Here is a 22347-nt window from a genome sequence, read left to right on the forward strand (position 1 = left end):
AATGGAAGAGGAGCCCCCTCCTCTCAAATGCTCTGCTTCCCCCCCCCGCCCATTTACTTCAACATATCTTTAAAGGCAGGAATTCAAACATGAATGGACAATTGTTTGTCCACGTCACACTGGCTAAAATATATTTAAAAAATGCCAGTCATATTCACTATTTAATGTAGCCAGACGGAATTATAAAATTAAATTCCACCTTTTGGTTATTTACCTGCAACATATTTTTTTTCAGACAAAATTAAGATTTACCAAGCTTCGGCTCGTGGCTGTCAATTTTCCATCCCGGCTGCTTCTCATACATCTGACAACAATTAAGAGCATTTGAGTGGTGGCACTCTCCGACATTTTTTACCTTTTGAACACCCTGAAAAACAAGATGGAAACACAGCAAACTCTTCCACAGCCACAGAAAAAAAAACAGCTCCACCATCTCTTATCTAAATTACCTTATTAGGGTGTCTAAGTATTATAATAGGTATCAGGTATCATATACTGTATATAGTAAGCAGGATTATACAATAGGGGTATGTATCATCTTATAGGTGTAGTATATCGAATAAGGCGCTATACGGGAGTATATAGGCTACTATGTATGCTTCCGTTTCCAGATCCGTCTTTGTCAGGTGAATCAATTTAAACAAAAACACACAGTACAGGCAGTGAGCAGCAAGCTCTGTTGGTAGGATCAACACTGAGACACTGCAAAGGGGAAACATTAAACTTTAATCATCAGCTATTCTTTTTTTTACTTTTCTTTGACCAGTGCCCAAATAATCCTAAGGCTTACAAACAGAGCTCAGACAACAGTAATATATAGCAGGTGTATCGTACTGTGTGTGAAATGTCTTCTACTACTGACGACCTATCGGTAGCTGATAACTGACGTCAACACCTGTCGGATTAAAAGCTCAAGCGCCTAACATTAAATATCAGAGGCTGGGCGTTTTTCTGCTCACTGCCTCCCAGACAGAGCTGTGCACTGCTGCATACACAGACGCATATTTACTGTTAATTATTATATTCATACATGGATACATATATAAAGAGATTTATACATTGCAATTAACATACATATATCAATAGCATATAGAGAAGAAATAGAATAGTCAATAGATAGCAATCATTATAGTCATCATATTCATCATAATACTAGGAGTAGTAGTAATACGATCCCTCAAAGAAGCTAATACCTGGGCTGTTCCAGACGAGGGCTCATTATCGACAATCCCCAAAACCGCTGCTGAGTGACCAGCAAAACTGACCCGAGATCTGTATTTTGGGCTTGGCCCAGGCTGGGCTGTCCCGTCTAAATCCTGATTGGGCATTAAGTCTGTTTTTAGGACCAGGATAATTGGTGTCGCAACCATTTCTCTTCATTCTATTCATCCACTGACAAAATGGAATATCACAAAACAATCATACACTATACTGTGGTTTGTTAATCTTAGGTAATATATCTCGCCTTTACCTTTTTAAACGTTCTGCTCTAATTTTCCATAATGTTCTGGTTGAGTGTATGTCAGTATTTTGGGAATTGAAGCCATTTGTTGATTTTATGCACATCGCCGAGGTCACTCTGGATAGGAAAATTACTCAAAATATAGGGTGCAGCTTCTTGGAAGTTTGGCCTTAACACTGCAGAACAGTAGCACTGTATTTTGATTCTGTACGTCCAGTGTAGCTGCTGAACTTGTCAACAAAGGAAAAAAACAAACAAAAAAAACACTACTCAAGTTGGGCGACTTGATTTCTTCCATTCTTCTCTCAAGTGTAAAAGATTTAACCCTCAAATTCAAATCAATCTCTGCATCAACCTCTTCATACATACCCTTTCTGGAACAACCCACACAACAGGAAAAATTACCAAAAAAAAGAATCATTTAAAAAAAGAAAAAGAAAAAAAAACATCACTATAGTCATCTAGTTCAGCGATACATGTCATATAGCAATACCTCAATAACAAGAAGTTCTATGTAATCAATACAGGGTTTCAGGTTATATATTTATTAAGCTTAACTGCTAAGTTATCAATTATTATTAGTATACCATTATTTGTAAATGTATAATGTGTGTATATGTATCTGAATATAGACATACCTCCATCGTGTCTCCATCCACATTAAAGGCTAGAATAAGATGGCATCCTGCCTCTGTGTGTGTGTGTGTGTGTGTATACACGTTTTCACATGCGTGTTCGTGTTGCATGTTAATGTGTTGTTCATAGGCACAATATGTGGTGAGAATGGTTTCCCTGTCTCAGGCTCGCAGGTTTCCCTTAATGGAAATGTTTATATTAGGAGCTACTGCTAGCTATCAGGAACACAACATTTGGAAGTATGAGGAACATGGCTTTCCATTTGAAGGCCATGATTGGTTTTCAGTGAAATGATGACCCCAGTTCAACTGAAGAAGTGGCAACTTGCCCTTACTTTCAAATTATCTTTAATGTTCTCACAATCAACTCTAGAACAATACATTCTTAATAATCCTCCATTCTTTTCATTAGTCATTTTCTCCCAGCACTTAACTCTTTAAATTATCCTTTTTTCTTTAACTATTACAAAACTTATCTTTTTTACAACTGAAGTCTTCTAAACGGGCTGTATTTTCACTTTGCTTCAGTCCAAGTGATGTCATCATTTCTTAATGGGCATCTGATGCTGAGAGCAGCTCTAGCCAGGACTGTACGTGTGCTGCAGTCACTTCTCTGTAGCCCTCCAACACCAGCATCACATCTCTGTCATCTGCTTACCACTAGCTTACAGTACATGATGGAGAACAGCCCCTTGGTGGCTTTGGCAACAATTGCTTTGAGCCATTGGCCATGTGTACTTTAGCAACAAGTGATTAGTTGAGACCTTTTTGTTTTCACATTGTCAGCCCCCCCCAACTCAACCTGAGAGGAGCTGACATTCAGGCCTGCTTTGATTCACGTGGACACCGGCTGACAGCTACTACAAGGTAATAATATGAGTGAGTGTATGTGTCTGTGCTCGTCCCATGCAGGGACGGTTAGTCTGATCACATAGCCAGCTATCACGAGGCCTTCTTATATTTATAGAAGGGGGAGGGGGAAACTGTCATGTTACACAAGTTTGATTTGGGGCATGAGTATACTTGCATACATTCCACAACCACAGCAACGTTTTAAATGACTAATTTCATAGTTTTAAAGGCCCATGCAGGCATTACATTCATAGCGTTCTACCAATATGGCAGACAATATAACAGGTAAGTACAACTATCCTTTGAAGAAAAAAAAAATAAAAATTGCGCTACAAATTATTAATCTCCAGGAAGTTATTTTGACCCTCTCGCAATATTCCCATGAAGGAAGGAGAGTAGAATGTGGTTGTTACGCAGCTTAACGAAGAGTGTCCACCAAGAACCTCTTTTTTTGTTTTTTAAACAATACTTCTTTCTTTCTCCATTGCCATCAACAGCACTGTGGACTTGACACTCCAAAGTTAAAATGTCAACTTTAAGCGTATGAGTACTGGGCTTTAATTCAGTTTTAAATGATCACCAAGCTAAATTTAAGAGCTGCGACCAGCGCGCCCACCCAAGAATTGTTTCAGTGCTTGTGGTTTTTAACAAAGAAAACAAACAAAAGTGGTGCCTGGTGAACACAGATATACAGTCTAGCACTAGGGAATACTAGTTGATCATTTTAGTCAGAGCAAAACTAGTTGTCTGTGGAATTTCTGCGGTATAATCTGCTAAAGGGGAACCTGAAGGTGCTGAGTGTAACACTAAACTGTATTTTCACTTACAAAGCTCTGTCTTTGTGTTAACCGGTGCCTGTGATTTGTGTATCATGTGCTGTGCTGAAATGTGTGTGTGTTTTTTATATATATATATATATATATATAGGGCTGGGTGTCCTACTGCTCTCACATGGCTGGAAAGATGTTAGAGGAGGTCAGACTGGCGAGATGACAGACTGTTTAGTTGTAGCTGGTGTGGCAGGCCTGTCTCTCTGTCTACAGCTCAGCGGCGATCAGCTGCCTCTTGTCACCACAGCAACACTCAGAGATTATCCCCATCTGACAACCGCCGGCCTCCCTGAAACGATACACATCAACACAGCTCTTCTGTCAAACTTACCAACAATCATGTCTACTAAGCTAACCAAGGAAGCAGTCAGCTACTATAAACTTACATGCAAAGGTCTCCAAGCCCTTTAAATAGAAGCTTCTATACGCAAATTTCTTTGTTCTTTTTCTGATTCATCTGTACTGTAATAATGCAAGCACAATATAATACTACTACATATACATTACTATGGTGGGGTGGCATAGCTAACCTATTACTCATTTTGTGATAAAAGCACCAAAATTGTTCACATATATCTCAATATATTTAGAAGCAGGGCTGGACTGGGACAAAAAATTGGCCCTGGCATTTTTGGCCCAGGTGGCCCACACCCACCGTGATTGGTCAGACACATTCCCTGCAGACAGTCCTCTTAAGATATGCGTGCATTCTATGATACGAGTTGCCTAGTGTTTTGCGTTCATGTGATCGTTTTGGATCCTTCAAGAGGAGTCTCAAGACTTATCCGTTGATCTTACACTTAAATAATTCATTCATTCTTAGAGTTATGGTTTGTATATTTATGGTATTTTTATTATTTTTTACATTTTACGCCTAATTCTGCCTCCGATTGGCTTGTATTCTGGTATTCCTACCCTAACCAATCCCCACTCCTCATGCCTAAACATAACCACTAATATAAAATAAAAATACTTAGAAATCAACATCATCAGATTCTTACTGACACATCAGTGGAGAAAAGTAATGTGCAATATTCACAGGATAGTCTGGCCACTGAAAAGAGGGGAGGGGCAGGCTACATCGCTGATGAAAGTGTTATAAGCACTCACCATGCTTTCTGTGTAATCTGCGGTTATGGTGACCTGCTTGTCCTCTGGGGGCGGGGTCACAGTAGAGCTATCCGTACGTCTACTCTGATTGGTCAGCTGCAGCCACAGTTCGTACATCTGTTGCATGTCTCTCACTGCAGAGGCGTGACGGGGAGAAAGAAGAGAAGAAAACCTCAGTAACTTCTGATGCAGCATGTTATGCACTTCAAAAATCAATGTAATTTATCGTGACGTGTAGTGGTGGGCAAAAGGATTAAAAGAAAATTTGATTTGAGGAGTAACATGGTTAAATTTAGATCTAAAACACACCACTACTGGTTTGTATAATGAAAACCTCAGGAGCTTACAGCTGTTGTTCTTCATGTACGTCCAGACATCCCTCTCCTCCAGACTGTGAGCAAATGAGCAGTTCCCAATATAGTGGCACTTCTTCTGCTTCATCACATGCACACACATCTGGATGACAAACAGGCAAAGTCACTTTGTTGTTTATGTCCATTATAGGCCACGGTTAACAATTCCTAAAATACTGATAGTTTAAAATGGCTTAAAAGGAATTTGTCTAATAAGTAGAATATGGTAATCCTACTATTACTGTGGTATTTAACACAGTTGATAATGTCAACATGAAAACACGGTCAAACCCACACTGGCAGCAAAAGAATAATAAGATGCTGGGGTAAGGATATTTACAACAACACTTGTCCCCCAGGTTATAAAACAGAGACGACTGTACTCTGCATGTGAGAGGGGTGGAGGGCTGCTGAAGAGAATAGAGTGTATAAGGACTCACGTCATATTGCTGTGGATACGTGCGGGAGAAGGGCAGAGGCCGAACAACTACCCACTTCTTCTTCTCAAATGATTTCACCAGCAGGACTCGACGCTCTTTCGTCCAGCTAAGGAGACAGAGAGCCGAAATAAATTTTAAAAAAAACACACAAACAGGGCTCAAACTACCACGTGCATATACGCGGTAGCGTGCACGTAAAATTCCATTTCATCCTTTGGCATACAACTGGGCTGCTACTGTAACAACCAGCGTTATGATGACAGATGATTAGAAAGTCCGTGACATGTAAACTGCCCCATTGACAATCAGCCTTTAAGATCCGATTTGAAAACACGGTGTCATATTGCCCCATGGGACACAAATGCTGGTGTGTGCATGTATGTATAATGTGTGAGACAGGCCTCACCTGTGCCGTGCCTTGGCAGTGCAGTACTTGAGGTTCTTGTCGGGCTCATTGACCTGTCCTTCTCTCCAGCACTGGCCGCACACAAACTTCATTTTCAGGTTGAGGGGACGCCCTCTTCCCACCCCCGCTCCTAACCCTCCCACCCCCAATCCACCCACTGGGCCCACACCACCCCCACTGATGCCATCTCCCCCTACTCCTCCGCCCCCACCTCCCATTCCCCCCTACTCCTCCTGCGTGCATGCTGCTGCTCGGATGGGGGACATGGATAGGCTGAAACACACAGAAAGAGAAAAATGAGAAGTTCATGTTAATAAGACAGACTAATCCATTTTTTCGTTACCCGTTTAGCCAGAATTTCATAAAAAAAAAGCCTTAATAAAAAAACATTTAAGTTTATTTTACACACATACATAAGATGGGTTAAGTAGGGTCTAGGGGAATAGCATGAACTTCCGTGCTCATTATGTTCTACAGGTGAAGTTCCTTCTCAGGTGAAAGGAACTGGCTGGCATGTCATGTGTATCAAAAGACGTATGTAACTGTCCTCACCCCACCAGGGCTAACACAGTAAATTTGAAGCAACTCCAGCTGCAGTACAAGGGAAACTGCTATACTTAATTGGTGAGAAAAAAACACCAGTGCAAGATCTCCAACTGTCTCAGTTCCCTTTTCCGGTCTCACCTTCTGCTGCTTCTGTGCGTTCTGCTCCAGCCTCTGCCAGTGCCTCTTGGACTCCTGCACCATCTCTTCGTGGGTGATACCTGAAGGAAATATTAGGGAGAAGCTCTTTGACCCTTTACTTACTTTTATAGATACTGTTTTCTTAGTCAAACACAGCATGCATTTGGCAAGACATTATTTCAGTATTAACAATATGGCGGGCCTTTATTATTAACCACAGCAACATTATGTACTAGATTACATTTTGTTACAGTTAAGAAGTTAAACGTTTCCATTTCATTCACAATATTTTTCGACAAATTAAAAAGACAACCGTTGTGTGTGTTCTACCCACCAGTATCCTGCTGCAGGACCCAGCATTTGAGCTCTATGACGGAGTGAGCAAAGGAGCAGCTGTCCTCCCGCTGGCAGCCGTAGCGAACCTCGTGGCGACACACGTCAAACTGGCAGAGAGGGTGCAGGGGACGCACCTTACTGTAGCGCACATTGGCTGACCTCACCACGTGCACCAGGCACCTGCAGCCGATAGATCGTAGAATTTTTTACTAGCCAACAGACAGCGTTTCATCACACTATTATTAAACCTAACTAAGCGGACACTTTCTCGAGCAAAATGAAGACAGAAACGCCTTTACACTCACTTGTTGTCGTCAAACGGGTGTCGAGCTGTGAGGTTTGAGCAGACTGCTAAGTTTTCTTTGCTGCGCTTGCTAATGATGCGAGGCTTGCTGTCAAAACATTCCTGTTGAAAGAGGAAAGAGATGCATAGAAGTCAAAGTCTTGTTCAAATGCTCCAAAAGGTGAATGTTTGACGAGACGAGTGGTCCCACCTCACAGAGGAACATGAACATGCCCATGTGGAGCTGCAGCAGTCTGGTGACGCTGAGCGCCCGTCTCTCTGTGCTGCCCAGCGGATCGAACAGCAGCTCTCGGCTCAGAGCGCCCTTCCTCTCCTGGGTCCACACGTCAATCTCCTCCTGGCAGTAAGCAAACGTACAGTTCTCCCCATACTGGCACTCCTGACGCTCCTGCACCTCTGTAGGACCATGGAAGAGTACGTTATTATAAAATTTTCGCAATATTTCAAATCAATTTGGCTGTTGGGGCTACTTCCAAAATAGATTTGACCACCTTCAACAGATATTCAATTGTTGTATTAGTAATTTATACATACCTTTACAGAGTACAAATGCCCCCAGGAAGTTGTTCCGTGCAGGCCGTGGCCGGATCCTCTTCCAAGTGGGGTCATCTGTGTTTTTGAGGCGGCACAGCAGCACATCCCTTTTGCAGCGGTGTGCTGCCTCTGGCTGATACTTGTAGTCCATCACTCGTGGACCTGTGAGCCAGAGAAGGAAAGAGAAGGTTAAATGATCCCGTAAAGCAAGTAAGCACTTTTGTAAGATGTGATACATCCTGTGACTGATGTTGCAATTCCACCTGCGCAGTAACAGAGGCTGATAAATCAACTTCAACTTCATTGATATCGTCCCCAAGGGGAAACTTGTGGTGCAGACAATTAAGACACACAGCACAACATAAAGACAACAACAAAAGAAAGTGATCCACATGAAGTGGGGCACTGAATAATAAGCACATGGAATACAACCCCACATTTACATCATTTAAAATGGTTTTATTTTATTTCATAATAAAAAGTGCCAGTTTTTCCATCAAAAAGTGCTAGTACAATACTAGTTAAATCCAGATAAATAAATACAGAAATCTATTTAACTACAATCACTAAAAAAATCTGAGCAGCAAATAAAACTACGACCATCACTACAAATCCAAACCAGTAAAATCAATAATGAGACTAAAACCGACCCTAATGCCCTAAAAAAAAAAAACACTAAGAAATAGCACAGAAATAAAAACAAAACAAAAAAAATCCAACCAATAAAAGATCTTAGCAACCAGAATTGCCATACGAACATTTTATCATCATCGTCGTCGTTATCAGAATCAGGACCCAAGCATACCATCACCACCTACAGCCCTGGCCACACCTGAGTTGAGGAGTGAACAGACTCTTCTGTACCTGTTGCTCTTGACTGGGGAAAATCTGAAGAGGGAACCAGAGGGGAGTAGCTGAAACTCTGAGTAAAGGGAATGGACACTGACTGACAGGACGGATTTAGGTTTTTATTTTTTTATAAATCACTTGTCTATCGTACAGGTCAGTGAGGTTATTTTGCAGAGGATGTTGCTACTAATCTTCACTATTTTACATATATTCTGTATTCAATTGTTGTATTCATAATGACTAAACATCCCTTGAAAACAACAATTAGATATTTCACGTATAATGCACACAGTTGGTGTGCAGGGTTCAGACGCATTTTAACCAATACTATTCCATGACTTTTTGGCAAATTTCCATGACTATGTATTCCTGAAAATGTCAGTCGACATTATACAATAAGAATACAAATCTTAACATTTGTTAAAAAAGGAGGGACAACAGTAGCTGGTCAAAGGCTAGTAAGAGAAAGTCTGCAACGTGAACCAACCTATTCGGCTGTAACAGGCATGACAGGCCTGCCGAAACTCATGTGTGGCTGCCAGAGGATTCCTGGAGAGCAGAGACAGGTTGGTTCCTGCTGGACCATTCTGAAGAAGAAAGAAAAGGCTAATTAGCGGCGGTTATGGTCCATGGTTATGGTCAGAAATGGCTGCTAATTAATACAAAACCGACACCATTTACAGTACCCTGTAAAAGCAGTTTGTACTGCAAGAGATGATGCAATTGTGTGCGTTACTCACTGCATGTGCAGCACTGTGGTTGCGCATTCCAGGGATGAAGCTGTGGCACACTCGTCCCCCTGAAGACCACAGACACAAGGACACACACTGCTGTCAGATCCCATATTGTAATGGTGCCGACTCACACTGTCTGCTGCTGACGCACATCTCAGGTTAAAGCCAACTCCCTAGGAACTGTGCTCTAGTAACTAAGCAAGAGCAAGCTAACACATTGCAATGGGTCAAAATGTGTGTACAGTAAAAAAAAAATTAAAAAAATTACATTATAGGCATGCTTATCATTAAAAAATAATTTCAGTAAACAACAGTACTGTGTACAAAGCTAAAGGTCTACATACAAGACATTTTATATTATAGGTACACTAAAGGTCTTTACACACCAGGGACGTTTTTTTCCTCGCGATTAGTTCCCACGTCAATACATTTTTTTCAAACCGTTGTTGAGAAAACAGGTAGTTGTATGTTAAATCAGACATTGAGCAGCCCCATATAGCCAAAATGGCATGATCCTCATTTCACAACGCCTCTGTGAAGATTCGACTGTGAGATTGGCAGTAGAATCATGCTCCTTCGATCGAAGGATCAAATATTCGACTACTCGGGGTCACCCCTTGTTTGAACCATCATGATTAAGATGAACTTCATAAGATTTCCAGTGATTGAAGTTTAAAAATGTCCAACATTATCTCTCTCTAGTATCTAGTTCAACAACCAACATGCCAAGACAGCTCAGTGCAACATTTAAAAATAAAAAACAGCTTTCCTTAAAGGTGCTCTAAGAGATGTTGGGTGACGTTACTTCTTGTTGACGTTCGAAGTATTGTCAAACAAAACGAGACTAGCTCACCCCTCCATCCTCCTCATCCCGTCCCGTACTTCCGTGCACTAATGCCCCACCCCCATCATCCTTGTCGGTTATTGGCTGGAACACTGTTTGTGTATGCTTCGTGGTGCAGGTTGGCATAGATTATTTTGTTGCCGTTTGTGGAGCCTGGGCTGTCTACAGAGACCGCGTTTTTTTACAGTGTGTTCAGGGGACAGGCAGCTGGTGGATAGTGAGATGTTTGCTGTATGTGACAAAAAAAAATGTTGTAGCCTAAAAAAAACGCATGACATCGCTTAGAGCACCTTTAAATGAGATAAAAACACATTAAGATATAGACTCTTTGCTCACCAGGGAGAGTGTACTCAGACAATGAGTCCAGCCCGCCAGTGGCGACTCCTGCCTTTCCTTCTCCATCTGTGACCCCTGTGGGGAAGCCTCCCAGTGCGTCCTGCGCCTGGGTGGAGCCCTGGTCCCGCTGGGCCAGTGGCGAGTAGGGCTCCAAAGCGGGCATGTCACTGATGGAGGAGCTGAAGAAGGCTGGATGAAGCTGGGATGACGGGGCTGGAAGGTTCGCGGAGTACGGAGGCCGAAGACCCACCGCCGTGTTGGGGAGGTTGGTGGGGATAGCACCCTGGACTGGACTCTGGACCAGGAGACAAACAGACACAAAGCATTACTTCATGTAGCGGGAATTGAAGTCACCCCTACTAAAAACACATGTGCACCTGTTGGTTGTGGCTCAAACTCCCTCCTTCACTCACCTCACTCACTTTCTTGGGAATGCACTCCAGCAGACTGTCTAACTCATCCTTGAGGATGCTGTTGCATTCATCCATGTGCTCCGACACAGGGACGGAGTATGGCATGGGAGGCAGGCCCTGGCTGCTGGGGCTCTCTGACAAGTCGGTGCATGGAGTCACAGGGGTCGCCGGGTCATCACTGACCGGGATGGGTGTGGCCAAAGGAGCAGGGATGCACTGCGCACTGGACACGTCAGCTAAAAAGGAAGAACACAGCGACAGAGATAAGGAAATTAATATGGGAAACAGATGGAGGTCTGGGTAGGAGCAGACATGTTCAGGGCGTGCCAGTTGGTCATACCTTGTCCCATGTCCCCCAGAGATTCCAGCCCATTGGACGACATCTGAAGAAAGAAAGGGGGAAAAACACAGACATGATTAGCCTCTCATTCAGTCATCGCATTCCAAGTACGTAGCTCTACACTGCGACAACAGCACCTACCTCTCCTGTGGGTGGGGAAGTCTCCCCATGACTCTCCCCTTCTGTGGCTGTGGACTCTGTCTGTGGGCTGACATAAGCCTTACGGCCCTTCAGGCCTAGTTTATTGGCCAGATCCTGAGCCAGGTCACTCACCTGCCTGTCCTGGAAGATGAATCACGAAAAGAGGTCCCACTTACCATTCACTTTAAGTCAACTTTAATGAGGAGCACAATTTAGTCTAAGTCATCAAATAAATCCTATCCGTGACTTAATACGTATACTGTAATTATTCTATTCAAAATCTGCATTAACTAAAGCACTCACCATCACTTTTAACTCATTTCCTGAGGTAATCTTTCATTTTAAACTACATCTTTAAATCACGTGGGGAAAAGTCATTTGTAATCGTAGTTTCAGTGTTGATGACATACGTGTGGTGCAGTGAGGAGACATTTGGTTCCACACTCGTAGGCCTCCCGGAGTCGTCCCAACTCTCTCAGGCAGATCGCTTTGCGGTACAAAGCTCTGCGACTGCCTTCCGACACACACAGTGCACTGTCACAGTCCTGAACACCGCGCTCGTACTCCCTCTGAGAGCGGGAAAACAGAGATATACAGTAAGCGCAAAGGCTATGGAATTTAAGAGCCATTTTACATTGAACAAAAAAAACTGTTTCCACCTGGTATTCAAATCTGAGGCCCAACAAGTCCCCCAAGAGCATGCATTCGGTGCGACAGCGGCGAGGAAAAACTTGCTTTTAACAGTCAGAAACCTCAGGCAGACCCTGGCTCTTGGTGGATGGCCATCTGCGTTGACCAGTTGGGGAGAGGGGGGGGGGTGTATATGTCCTGGGCCACATTAAGGACCGCCTACTGAACTGTAAGCGGAACTAAGTACTCAAAGTATTTGTCATGTCACAGAAACCACTGAGTGTGAATTGTGTTTTAGATGTTATTTTCATACTGTCGGTGATGTGTCTGCGTTTTGTCTCGGGGGTCTGCACAGATCTACACCATCTAACACCTGCCTGCCTGCTCATATCCCCGGCTCTTTGGAGCTCCTTGCCCCACGTTAGCCAGGAAAAGGCGGCTGTGTGAGCATGGAGGCCCCCGGGGAACACCAGTAGATAGTAACCTTATTTTTAGTTTCATAAAATGTACCCAAATTCACAAATATGTAGAATATTAGGCATATATATATATATATATATATATATATATATATATATATATATATATATATATATATATATATATATATATATATACACATACATACATATACATATATACATACACACATTATATTAAAAAATATATATTTTGTTGGTTTACTAGCAATTGATCTATGATAAGTCAAACTAATATATATTCCCTACTGCGTTTTCTATTTGTCCACATAAGCATCTGCAAGTAACATATCCCCTCTTCCCCATTCTCCCTCACCGTTTGGTAGCAGGCAGCGGCCCGGTTGACATATAGGCTCTCGAGCAGCTCATGGGGGATGATGAGGGCCTCAGCCTGAGCGTAGCGGGCAACACTGATTCCCTCCCCATACTGCTGGGTCGCCTGACGACAGTCCCCATCTCTAAAGCAAGAATTGCCCTCATCCAGCAAGTTACACACCAACTGGGTCAGAAATGCCTGAAGGGAATGTGTAGCGAGAGGTCAAAGAGAGATTGAATAATAAGGGGAAAGAAGAAGGGAGTGAGAAGGTTGACATGGAAAAAAAAAAATTATAGGAAAGTGATATGAGATGTTCAGAAAAACACAGAAAGAGAAAAAAAGAGGGGAACAAGATAAATCACAATGTCTGAGCTCTAATTTACATCAAGGTCCAGGAGATAATAAAACAAAATTTGAGTATTGCCAATGTGAAATCTGTGAGTATTGGAGCACATTGTTGATAAAAAGTCAAAGAAAAATTGGATGAAAAGGATCAATACAAACCTCATAACTCTCTGGCTCTGGGAAAGGCAATGATGACCTGTGGACAAAAAAAATAAGAAGCTGTATTTGCTCTCCATATACAAGGGGTGTGCACTTTTCTCATGATATCTGAAATTAGTTGTAACGAGGCATTAAAAGTCAATATTATTTGTGCACTTACTGGATAAAGCTCATGGCTTTCTGAATTTCCTCTCTTCGTTTCTGGCGATCATGATCCATAGCCTGAAGGTAAAGACAAGGTTGACTTGCAACAGTTTAAAACTACACTTCTTGCACAATAGTATTAACAGCTTTGACATCTACGTTCAATATACCGTATCCACACATAACATTAGTATCATGATGGATAAGGTTATATTCTGCAATGATTAAAAACCTTTGCCAACCCTGCTAACTACTTACAGTCGTCCTGGACAAGCCAAGGCCTGCCATTAAAACACGCTAAGCACTCATCGGACTTGCGTAAACAAATAGCCGGGATAGCTAACGATGAAGCTGGCTAGTAGTTATAGTTAGCATTTAGTTATATTGAGGATGCCACAGTTCGACAAGAACGAACGTTATTGACGCATACGTTACATTGCGGACAATTTTGGGAGGGGGCATCTGAACGTCAGCTACAACGTTAGCCATAACAATTGGGAAAAGTATAACGTTAGCCGACATGCAGGTCATCTCCAACGACAGTATCGTTAAACGTTTCACTGACAGCGATGCATGTACGCTCAAATACACAACTTACTAATGGCGTTAGTGTAGATAACGTTAACGCTACCTGGGTTTACCTACTGGTAGTTAGGATTAGCCAGCTAGCTAACGCTATTTACTCAGCCTGAATGCTAAGCACTGAATTTTAGCTTAACGTTAGCTAACGTTAAATAAATTAATATATCTTTCAAGTCACGTGCAAAGTATTGTTTAATTTACAGCTTACAAACAATTATTGTTGAGCTAACATAACGTTATATGGCTACACTGCTTGTAACCCTAGTGTTAACACAGTAACTTAATTGAATACTAGTGGAACCCCAGTTAATAGCCAAAGCCCTTGTTAGCACGGCAACTCACCGAGAGTTAAGTTGCAGCGCTTTTCAGATCAGATATAGCTTCACAGAGTGTTGGCAAAAAAGACAGGAACAACTAGCCAAATGTCAGTCAATGTCCAGGCGCATATCTGTAAGTATAGTGTCCCTGTCATTTGTATGTGGACGGAGAACGAGTTTCTCTGCGCTACGGCTGCTGTTGGATAGTGACCGGCTGCTAACTAGCTAGCTAACTGTTAGCTGTTTCGGTGAGTGCAGTATCGCAACAAGTTTCCAGGAGAAGTATGGCCACAAGAGGGCAGCAAAAACGGTCACTGTTTTGGTTGGGCTTCATTTTCATGTGCAGTGTGGTGGAAAAAGTAGTAACGTTAGGACCACCCTCTTCTTATATACTGTCTATGGGACTACCACAGTGTACAAATACTCCATTACAGTTTTAGACCCCTGTATTCAAAATGTTAGAATGATCGCCTATATAAAAATGCAGAAGCAAAATGCTAAATCATCATCACCAAAATGTTCTGTTTCTGTATAATGTTGAGCTAGCTAAGTGTTACACCCTGGATTATTATTACGGATGCAATCATATGTAAACAGCATTTTATGTTGTAGTTGATCGAGATGTATCATATGGAGCTCATAGGATACACTTATGGACCTTTTTCACAGCAGACATTTTTGACTTGTCATAGTAGGAAAAGCACAGCTGAAATTGATAACCTTAACGATGGCTCAATTCCATCAATTGTCCCAGTAAGCTCTTTCAGTGAGTCAGCATGCACAATACCAGGACCTCTCCTAAGTGGAATGCAGCCATCATTAATGGTTTTGAATACACTTGTGCTTTTCCTACTATTATATGTCAACATGTCTGCCGTGAAAAAGGTCTATACTCTTGGTTATTATATATCAATACATAATTGTATGTACAATACCATCAGGAAAAAGGCCCAGCAGAGGATGTTCTTCCTGCGCCAGTTTAAGAAGTTCAACCTGCCTCATGAACTGCTGATACAGTTTTACTCTGCAATCATACAGTCTGTTCTCTGCACATCCGTCACTCTATGGTGTTTGGATCCAATGAGGTCCAGTAAACTGAAATAAAACAAATCCAAGCGGGTGATGATGACGGACTTCGAACAGCAGATGGCGGTAAAAACACTAGCTCTGACGTAAACAGAACCAACGAAAAAGAAACCGGGGCAACGTGACGTAACATGGTTGAGCAACCGGCGCGCTGCACGGAAGAGCGGCGTGTGTGTTGTGTTCCCTATCGTTTCCCTTGAAAATTACTCTTTGTGGTAAGTTTCGATGCTTCAATGAGAGCTATATGACGGATTCAACACAAAATACACGTTGTAAAGTCCGGACTTCACAGTCACGTTCGTTTAACATTAGCTAGTGGTGTCAACGTTTCTTATGTTGCGCGCTTTTGCTAGCTAACGTTAGCACCAGTGAGGCTAAATAGCTGACTGTTGTTGATAGCTCTTCTACTGTTGTAACGACCTGTTTGTAATGTATCTACTGTCATTGGACATAAATTCTCGATTTCGGACAAACTACTGTACTACCGCTCATGTAACGCTAGCTATACGTTGAGAAAACCTGATCCTATTCTTTAATGTCTGACTTCAGGAACATAGAGTCATTATGGCCTCAGATGACATCGCTCAGCTGGCTGATGCTCTTTCCAAGACCCACGTCGGGGATGGAGAGTTAAGCTATAAAGGCCTGGGACTGAAGTTGGACAACGCAGAATCAGGTCAGATGTGAAGCAGGGCAGCAGAGAGGGTCTAGTTCCCCCCCGCCCCTCATTTTATTCGCCACTGTACTGACATCAGAGGACTGGTGGCTGTTTCCTCTTCAGACCTAACAACCTGTTCTCTGTGATTTCAGTGGAGGAGCTGGTCTGTGAGATAGAGCAGTACCATGGTCTGAGAGCTTTGCGCCTGGAGGGGAACACGGTGGGAGTGGATGCAGCCCGGGCCATTGCCAAAGCTCTGGAGAGCAAAGATCAGCTCCAGGTACTCTGTTCATAGTTTCCATTCACAGTGAAGACACATGGGCAGGACCACACTTACTTACTTATGATAATTTCATATAACCCAATGTCCTTCTGCCCATTGCTTTAGCAAAGGAGGACACACCACACTTGTTTTCTTTCCGTTTAAAGCTCTTTGTGTCTTTCAGAGATGCTATTGGAGCGACATGTTCACCGGAAGGTTGCGCTCTGAAATCCCAACTGCCCTGGTGAGAATTTCAGCCGCTGGTTTATGCATTTTAGGATTTGTTTTTGAGAGGAAGTGTTGTAATATATGTCTTTGATATCCACTCTGAGAACATGCCTGTGTCACATGTTGCCTCTCTGTGCACCCATCAGAGGTCTCTGGGCAGTGCATTAATGAGTGCAGGGGCCAGGCTAACAGAGCTGGACCTGAGCGATAATGCCTTTGGGCCAGATGGTGTGAAGGGAATCGAGCAGCTGCTGAAGAGCCCTTCCTGCCACACCTTAAGGGAGCTGAGGCTCAACAATTGTGGTATGGGGATCGGAGGAGGAAAGGTGAGTTTGTTTGACCCAACGCTGTTAACTCTCTCACGCACCTCCAAGTAATAGTACTTTTGTCCTCTTCCCAAATAAACTGGAAGAAAAGAAGAACGCGCTCCAGATTTACAATAAACCACTGCTGCGAAAATATCCCGAACAGATCAGGTTTTAATGCATGTTTGCATCCCAGTGCAGACTGTAACAGCGCTGTATGGTTTGTGTAGATTCTGGCTGAAGCTCTGATTGAGTGCCACAGACAGTCATTAGCGCACGGAGCTCCGCTCAAACTGAGAGTGTTCATCGCAGGGAGGAACCGCCTGGAAAATGAAGGAGCCAGTGCCCTGGCTAAAGCCTTTCAGGTAGGAAATGACCACCCTCAAATTGATTGACAGTATCTTTAGTGCATGGACTAACACTAGACTGACAAATCAAGTTTTTATTCTGATGCTGTTGAAACTTAACGTCAAAAATATCTGTATAACAACTACTATCAGTTGAGAAAAACGTAAAACAAAAAAATCGAATTATCTTTTTGCTGTAACAATTGGAGATTGTGAGAAATAGCAGCCCTGTTTTGTATCACTGTATATTTGAAATCTTAGACTTCTCTCTGTTTGTCCATGTAAGGTGATAGGCAGCCTGGAAGAAGTCCACATGCCCCAGAATGGTATTAACTACGCAGGGGTGATGGCGTTGGCTTCAGCCATGCGACACAACCCTGAGCTCCGCCTTCTTAACCTTAACGACAATACCTTCACCAAGAGGGGCACGCTGGCAATGGCACAGGTGAGGCTTGTTCACACATTCCCTATAAGTAGTCCTAGGTATGTAGCGCGTGTGTTTGAGTCAAACTCTTTCTGCCATGCAGGCTCTGAGGCACCTGAGGAACGTTCAGGTGATCAACTTTGGAGACTGTCTGGTCCGCTCTGAAGGAGCCATCGCCCTCGCTGCTGTCCTCAGAGAGGGACTGCCAATCCTCAAGGTAAGTTCACCATCAAAGTTCAGCCTTTTGTGTGCGTCTGCATTGTCGGCAGGCTAATGACAGCGCTCTGCTACGTTTTTACATCTTCAGGAGCTCAATCTGTCATTTGGGGAGATCACGGAGGCAGCAGCTCTGGTGGTGGCTCAGGCCGTCACAGACAAACCTCACATGGAGAAAGTGGACCTGAACGGTACGAGCGCTGACTGTGGAACTGGTCTCGCTATTCGTGTACAAGTAGCAGTTTAATGAGAGGTTCCCATGGCTGGGAAAACCACGGAAAACAGGATCTTCTCGGAAAATTGTTAAATGTGACGTAAATGCCGGAAAAGTTGTAAAATTGTGGACATTATTTTTTTCAAACCTATGTGACTCTAACAGGTAACTGTCTGGGAGAGGAGGGCTGCGAGGCTTTGAGGGAAGCTATGGAAAACATGGACAAAGGAGACATGCTGGCATCACTCAGGTTGTGTGTGTGTGTGTGCGTGTGTCCATCCGTCCGTCCGTCCCATTAGTTATAGTGCGTGACTATTTTATATTAATGAATGTCCGTTACATTCAAGCCATTGCCAAATTGAGTTGATACAAAGCGAATAAAGCCTATCAACCAAATTTTTTTGTAATCCTCCGTTGTGTGTGTGTTTTGACGGGACAAACGCTACTAGCAACTGCCTGGCGGTGGTGGTGCGAGATCACCTAGGGCTTGCGTGACGCACCGACAGTGTTGTTGTCATTACTTAGAATTCCTCATGGGGGCAACAGAAGCTACGCGCTACAGCTTATATGTAGTAATATGTAGTAATCCAACGAACCGTTCCTGATGCGATTTATGTAGTTCTTTCAGTACAAAAAAAAACACAACTTATCTCTGATCAGCTTTGTAATTCAACAATTAAGTATGTTTACTGAGGGCAAAAAAAGTTGTTCTCTTGACTTCACTTTAGTGATGATGAGGGAGAACCTGATGACGAGGGTGAGGAAGATGAGGACGACCATGAAAACGACGATGATGATGCTGCCAGTGACGACTGTAATGAAGACAACGAGGAGGACGGTGAAATTGTGAAGGAAAATGGAATAACCAGAAAAGACGACAGTCCTGCAAAACCTCAGAGCCCAGTAAGATGACGCGAACATTCGTGCAACATACATGTTGCATACATTTTCATGATTTTGGATTTACCAGACAGCAGGTCAGCTTGAATGTGTGTGTGTGTGTGTGTGTGTGTGTGTGTGTGTCCACCCTCAGCCAGAGATCATGTCTTTCCTCAGCTGCCCCTCTGCAGAGAAGCTCCTTCAGCTGGGAGAGATGAGGACAAACCTGCAGCAAACAGTAGGAATTTAAAAAGAAGTGAATTTGAAGTGTCCCAGCAAGTCGTTTGCTCCTCCCACAATCTGATCCAACAGTCCAAACTCTTCTCTTTTCTCACCAGGTGGATGCGTCTGACCCACACAAGGCCGCTGATGTCCTCCTGAAAATCGCTTCTCTGTACAGTGAGGAACCAGAGACCAAGAGCGCTGTGTTTGAAACTATTGGTGAATACAAATGCCACTACTATGAAGTGTTCCACCAGTGGTTTGAACGCTATAGTTGATAGAGCTGACCCCTGCTGTCTCGTTACATGACCTGCGTCTCTGTGTCTCCCAGACGCTGTGCTGAAGAAGCTCCTCTCTGGCTCTGCCCTGCAGTCATACTGCTTCCTCTCCACGCTGCTGGTCACGATGGGGATCCTCAAGGTACAGTGCCGCTGCAGCACCCCCAACCCTGCGTGTCCAAAGAATCTGATAGAACTAATGGGCACCAGGGTTGTTTAATACGGTCAAATCACATTAAAGTTCTACACACAGTAACTTTAATTATCTTTAGACTGTAACACAGTTGACATAGTTTTCTTGCCCTTTCTGTCACTGGTTGATATAAAAGCAGTTCCTTTTTAGTTTTCTACTTTTCTGTTCCGTGTTTCAGGGAGAGGGGAAGGTGAAAAAGGTGTCACTGGTCCCAGGTCAGCTGTTGTGTTTGGAGCACGCTGTCCAGCAGGAATACTTCCCCCAGCACCACGCATCGCTGCTTCACACCTTCATGTCCAAGTAGGACCGTCTTTCATCTGCACGTTTCGAGGCGCAACCTGTTAAAGGAGAATTCCGGTCAACTTCAACACGTAGCTCTGTTGTTTGGAAATTTGGAGTGCTGGCAAAAAAAAAAAACTGCGGCAAGTTTTAAATGTTTTAAGCCTGTAAAACATGCTCGAAATGACATTACAAGTGCCTACCCATGTGCAGTGATTCCTTCCGAAGGAACACAGCGAATCTGACTGCAGTAGATGTGACAGACAGGCATAAATTGTGTTAATCCAGCCAGTGCACATACCTCTGTTTATTTCCTGTTTTCCGGTCAAGTCCACACTAGTCGATTGTCGAACTCCTACAATCCAATATTCCAGTCAAATTTGCTGTGTTCCCTCGGAAGGAATCACTGCACACGGGTGGGCACTTGTAATGACATTTCGAGCATGTTTAGAGGCTAAAAACACGTTTAAAACTTGCCCTGTTTAAGCCTGTTGGGTGCTAACGCTAGCAGGGGGGGTAACACGGTGTAGGCAGCACCGATTTGTTTTTAGTTTTTCTTGCTACTGACAGCACTCCACATTTCCAAAAGACAGAGCTACGTGTTGAAATCGACCGCAATTCTCCTTTTAATAAAAGTAGCGTAGAACAATCTGTAACCTGCATGTCACCGTGTACTGTTCTGTTCTGGACTTGTGAACGTGCAGGAACAGTGAAGCTCTGGAGTCCTGCAGCAGCGCCAGTGAGAACCTGAGCTCCACTCTGGAGAAGAAGTGCCACGGCCAACGCTTATCCCACTGATCAACCACTGCCAGTACCAAACACTGGGACACAGACGCACACTGTACTGACTTTAATGGGAACTTTACACTTGAACAAGGGATTCGGACAACCACTTAATGTATCTCCATTCCCGATTTGTATATTTTATGAAGGCAAAAAAAAACTGTCCAGAATGTCTTAGTTTTTATTTTTATACTTGTGCTTGTGACTTATTTTTTTATAGCAATAATACAAATATAGAAATACACGTTAGGTAACCTTTGGGTGAATGTGTAAAGAATGAAACTGATTGTATCCTAGAGTGGAGCTTACTTTTACACAATGTCAGTCTGGCACCTTTTGCTACTTTTGCTTTGCATTTAGTTATACATGGTTTCAGAATTCACTGTTGAACGACGACAAAACAACATCTTTTTATAGACGGGGTTCCTACGTAGCTACGAAATGACGGGTTTAACCGATTTCAGGTCTTAATTGATTTGGAAAACGTACAGTACATTTTGGCAAAGAATAGGAGGTATTCATTTTTGTGATGAACGCACAGCTACAGATTTGCTGTATTTTTGGGCTTATAATCACACATGCTCTGATACTTGATGCTGTGAAAACGTTATGGAGTGCTGAGACAAAAATGAAAAGGCCAAGTATTCATGTAAATCATACTGAGCAAAAAAAAACACAGTCAAAAATAAAGAGCTGACTCTTCTGTTTTGATGCTGTAGTTTTTTGGCATTGGGGGAAAAAGGGAAAAAAAAAGCTAGAGTAAGGGGAATTAAACTTTTAGGACAGTATGTCCAATCGCAATCATCACACTGCTGCTCATGAGGTCAAGTCAGAGCGCCGTGTGCATCAGACTGAGCCGGAATGGGCCGCATGCTGGAGCACCACACACACACTCACAAGCTTGAATACACAGCATGTATGTGTGTGTGCATCGCCGTGCACTGAGCCCAGTCAAAACACTGCAGAGCTCGGGGGGGGGGACCAGAATCACTTTTACCTGATGCTTCTTAATGAAAAAATGAAAACTGTGTTCTTATATGACTGTGTTGCACTAGTTCAGTTTCTGATGTTGCCTCATATCCCTGCAAGGTGTTGGTGATGGGAGGGAGCATGTAAGGCTGAGAATGGAATACACTTTTATGGCATTTAGATACTCTTCTGTATAACATTAGACCAGGTGGACTGCATTTTTATTGTCAGGAAAATGTTTGATTTCCTGATATGTTGTTTGTACTGTAAGTCCTGTCAGAAATATAACCAATCTAAAAAGCGTGACTCTTAGTCTGTGCATATGTGTGTGTGTTTGGGGGGGGGGTTAACAGAATAACTGAGATTAATCTTCCAACTTCAGTGGAGATTGAACGGGCATGACCGTGAGGTGAATTAGAGACATATCTT

The 22347-nt window shown here is 43.1% G+C and overlaps 2 protein-coding genes across 2 annotated transcripts; one reads left to right on the forward strand and one right to left on the reverse strand.

Annotated features, from left to right (window-relative positions):
• Positions 1–1465: 1465 nt before the first annotated feature.
• Positions 1466–14840, reverse strand: zc3h7bb (zinc finger CCCH-type containing 7Bb). Its single transcript, XM_078278495.1, is given in 22 exon segments — positions 1466–4068; positions 4890–5023; positions 5237–5345; positions 5683–5788; positions 6089–6304; positions 6306–6361; positions 6773–6852; positions 7107–7288; positions 7414–7514; positions 7603–7808; positions 7947–8108; positions 9283–9382; positions 9536–9594; positions 10710–11004; positions 11123–11358; positions 11463–11505; positions 11604–11744; positions 12014–12172; positions 13029–13226; positions 13533–13569; positions 13693–13754; positions 14601–14840. Coding segments are annotated over 21 exon segments (2715 nt in total). The 5' UTR covers positions 13752–13754; positions 14601–14840; the 3' UTR covers positions 1466–4032.
• Positions 14841–15770: 930 nt separating this feature from the next.
• On the forward strand, positions 15771–22224 carry rangap1b (Ran GTPase activating protein 1b). Its single transcript, XM_078279377.1, has 16 exons — positions 15771–15876; positions 16211–16337; positions 16472–16599; positions 16766–16825; positions 16956–17135; positions 17345–17479; positions 17748–17906; positions 17989–18102; positions 18193–18292; positions 18481–18565; positions 19044–19218; positions 19349–19432; positions 19533–19635; positions 19748–19836; positions 20066–20187; positions 20871–22224. Exons 2-16 carry the CDS (start codon positions 16226–16228, stop codon positions 20962–20964), a joined length of 1740 nt encoding a protein of 579 aa, XP_078135503.1. The 5' UTR covers positions 15771–15876; positions 16211–16225; the 3' UTR covers positions 20965–22224.
• Positions 22225–22347: the final 123 nt, after the last annotated feature.

The sequence above is a fragment of the Sander vitreus genome, chromosome 21 (genome assembly GCF_031162955.1).
Source record: "Sander vitreus isolate 19-12246 chromosome 21, sanVit1, whole genome shotgun sequence".
NCBI lineage: Eukaryota > Metazoa > Chordata > Actinopteri > Perciformes > Percidae > Sander > Sander vitreus.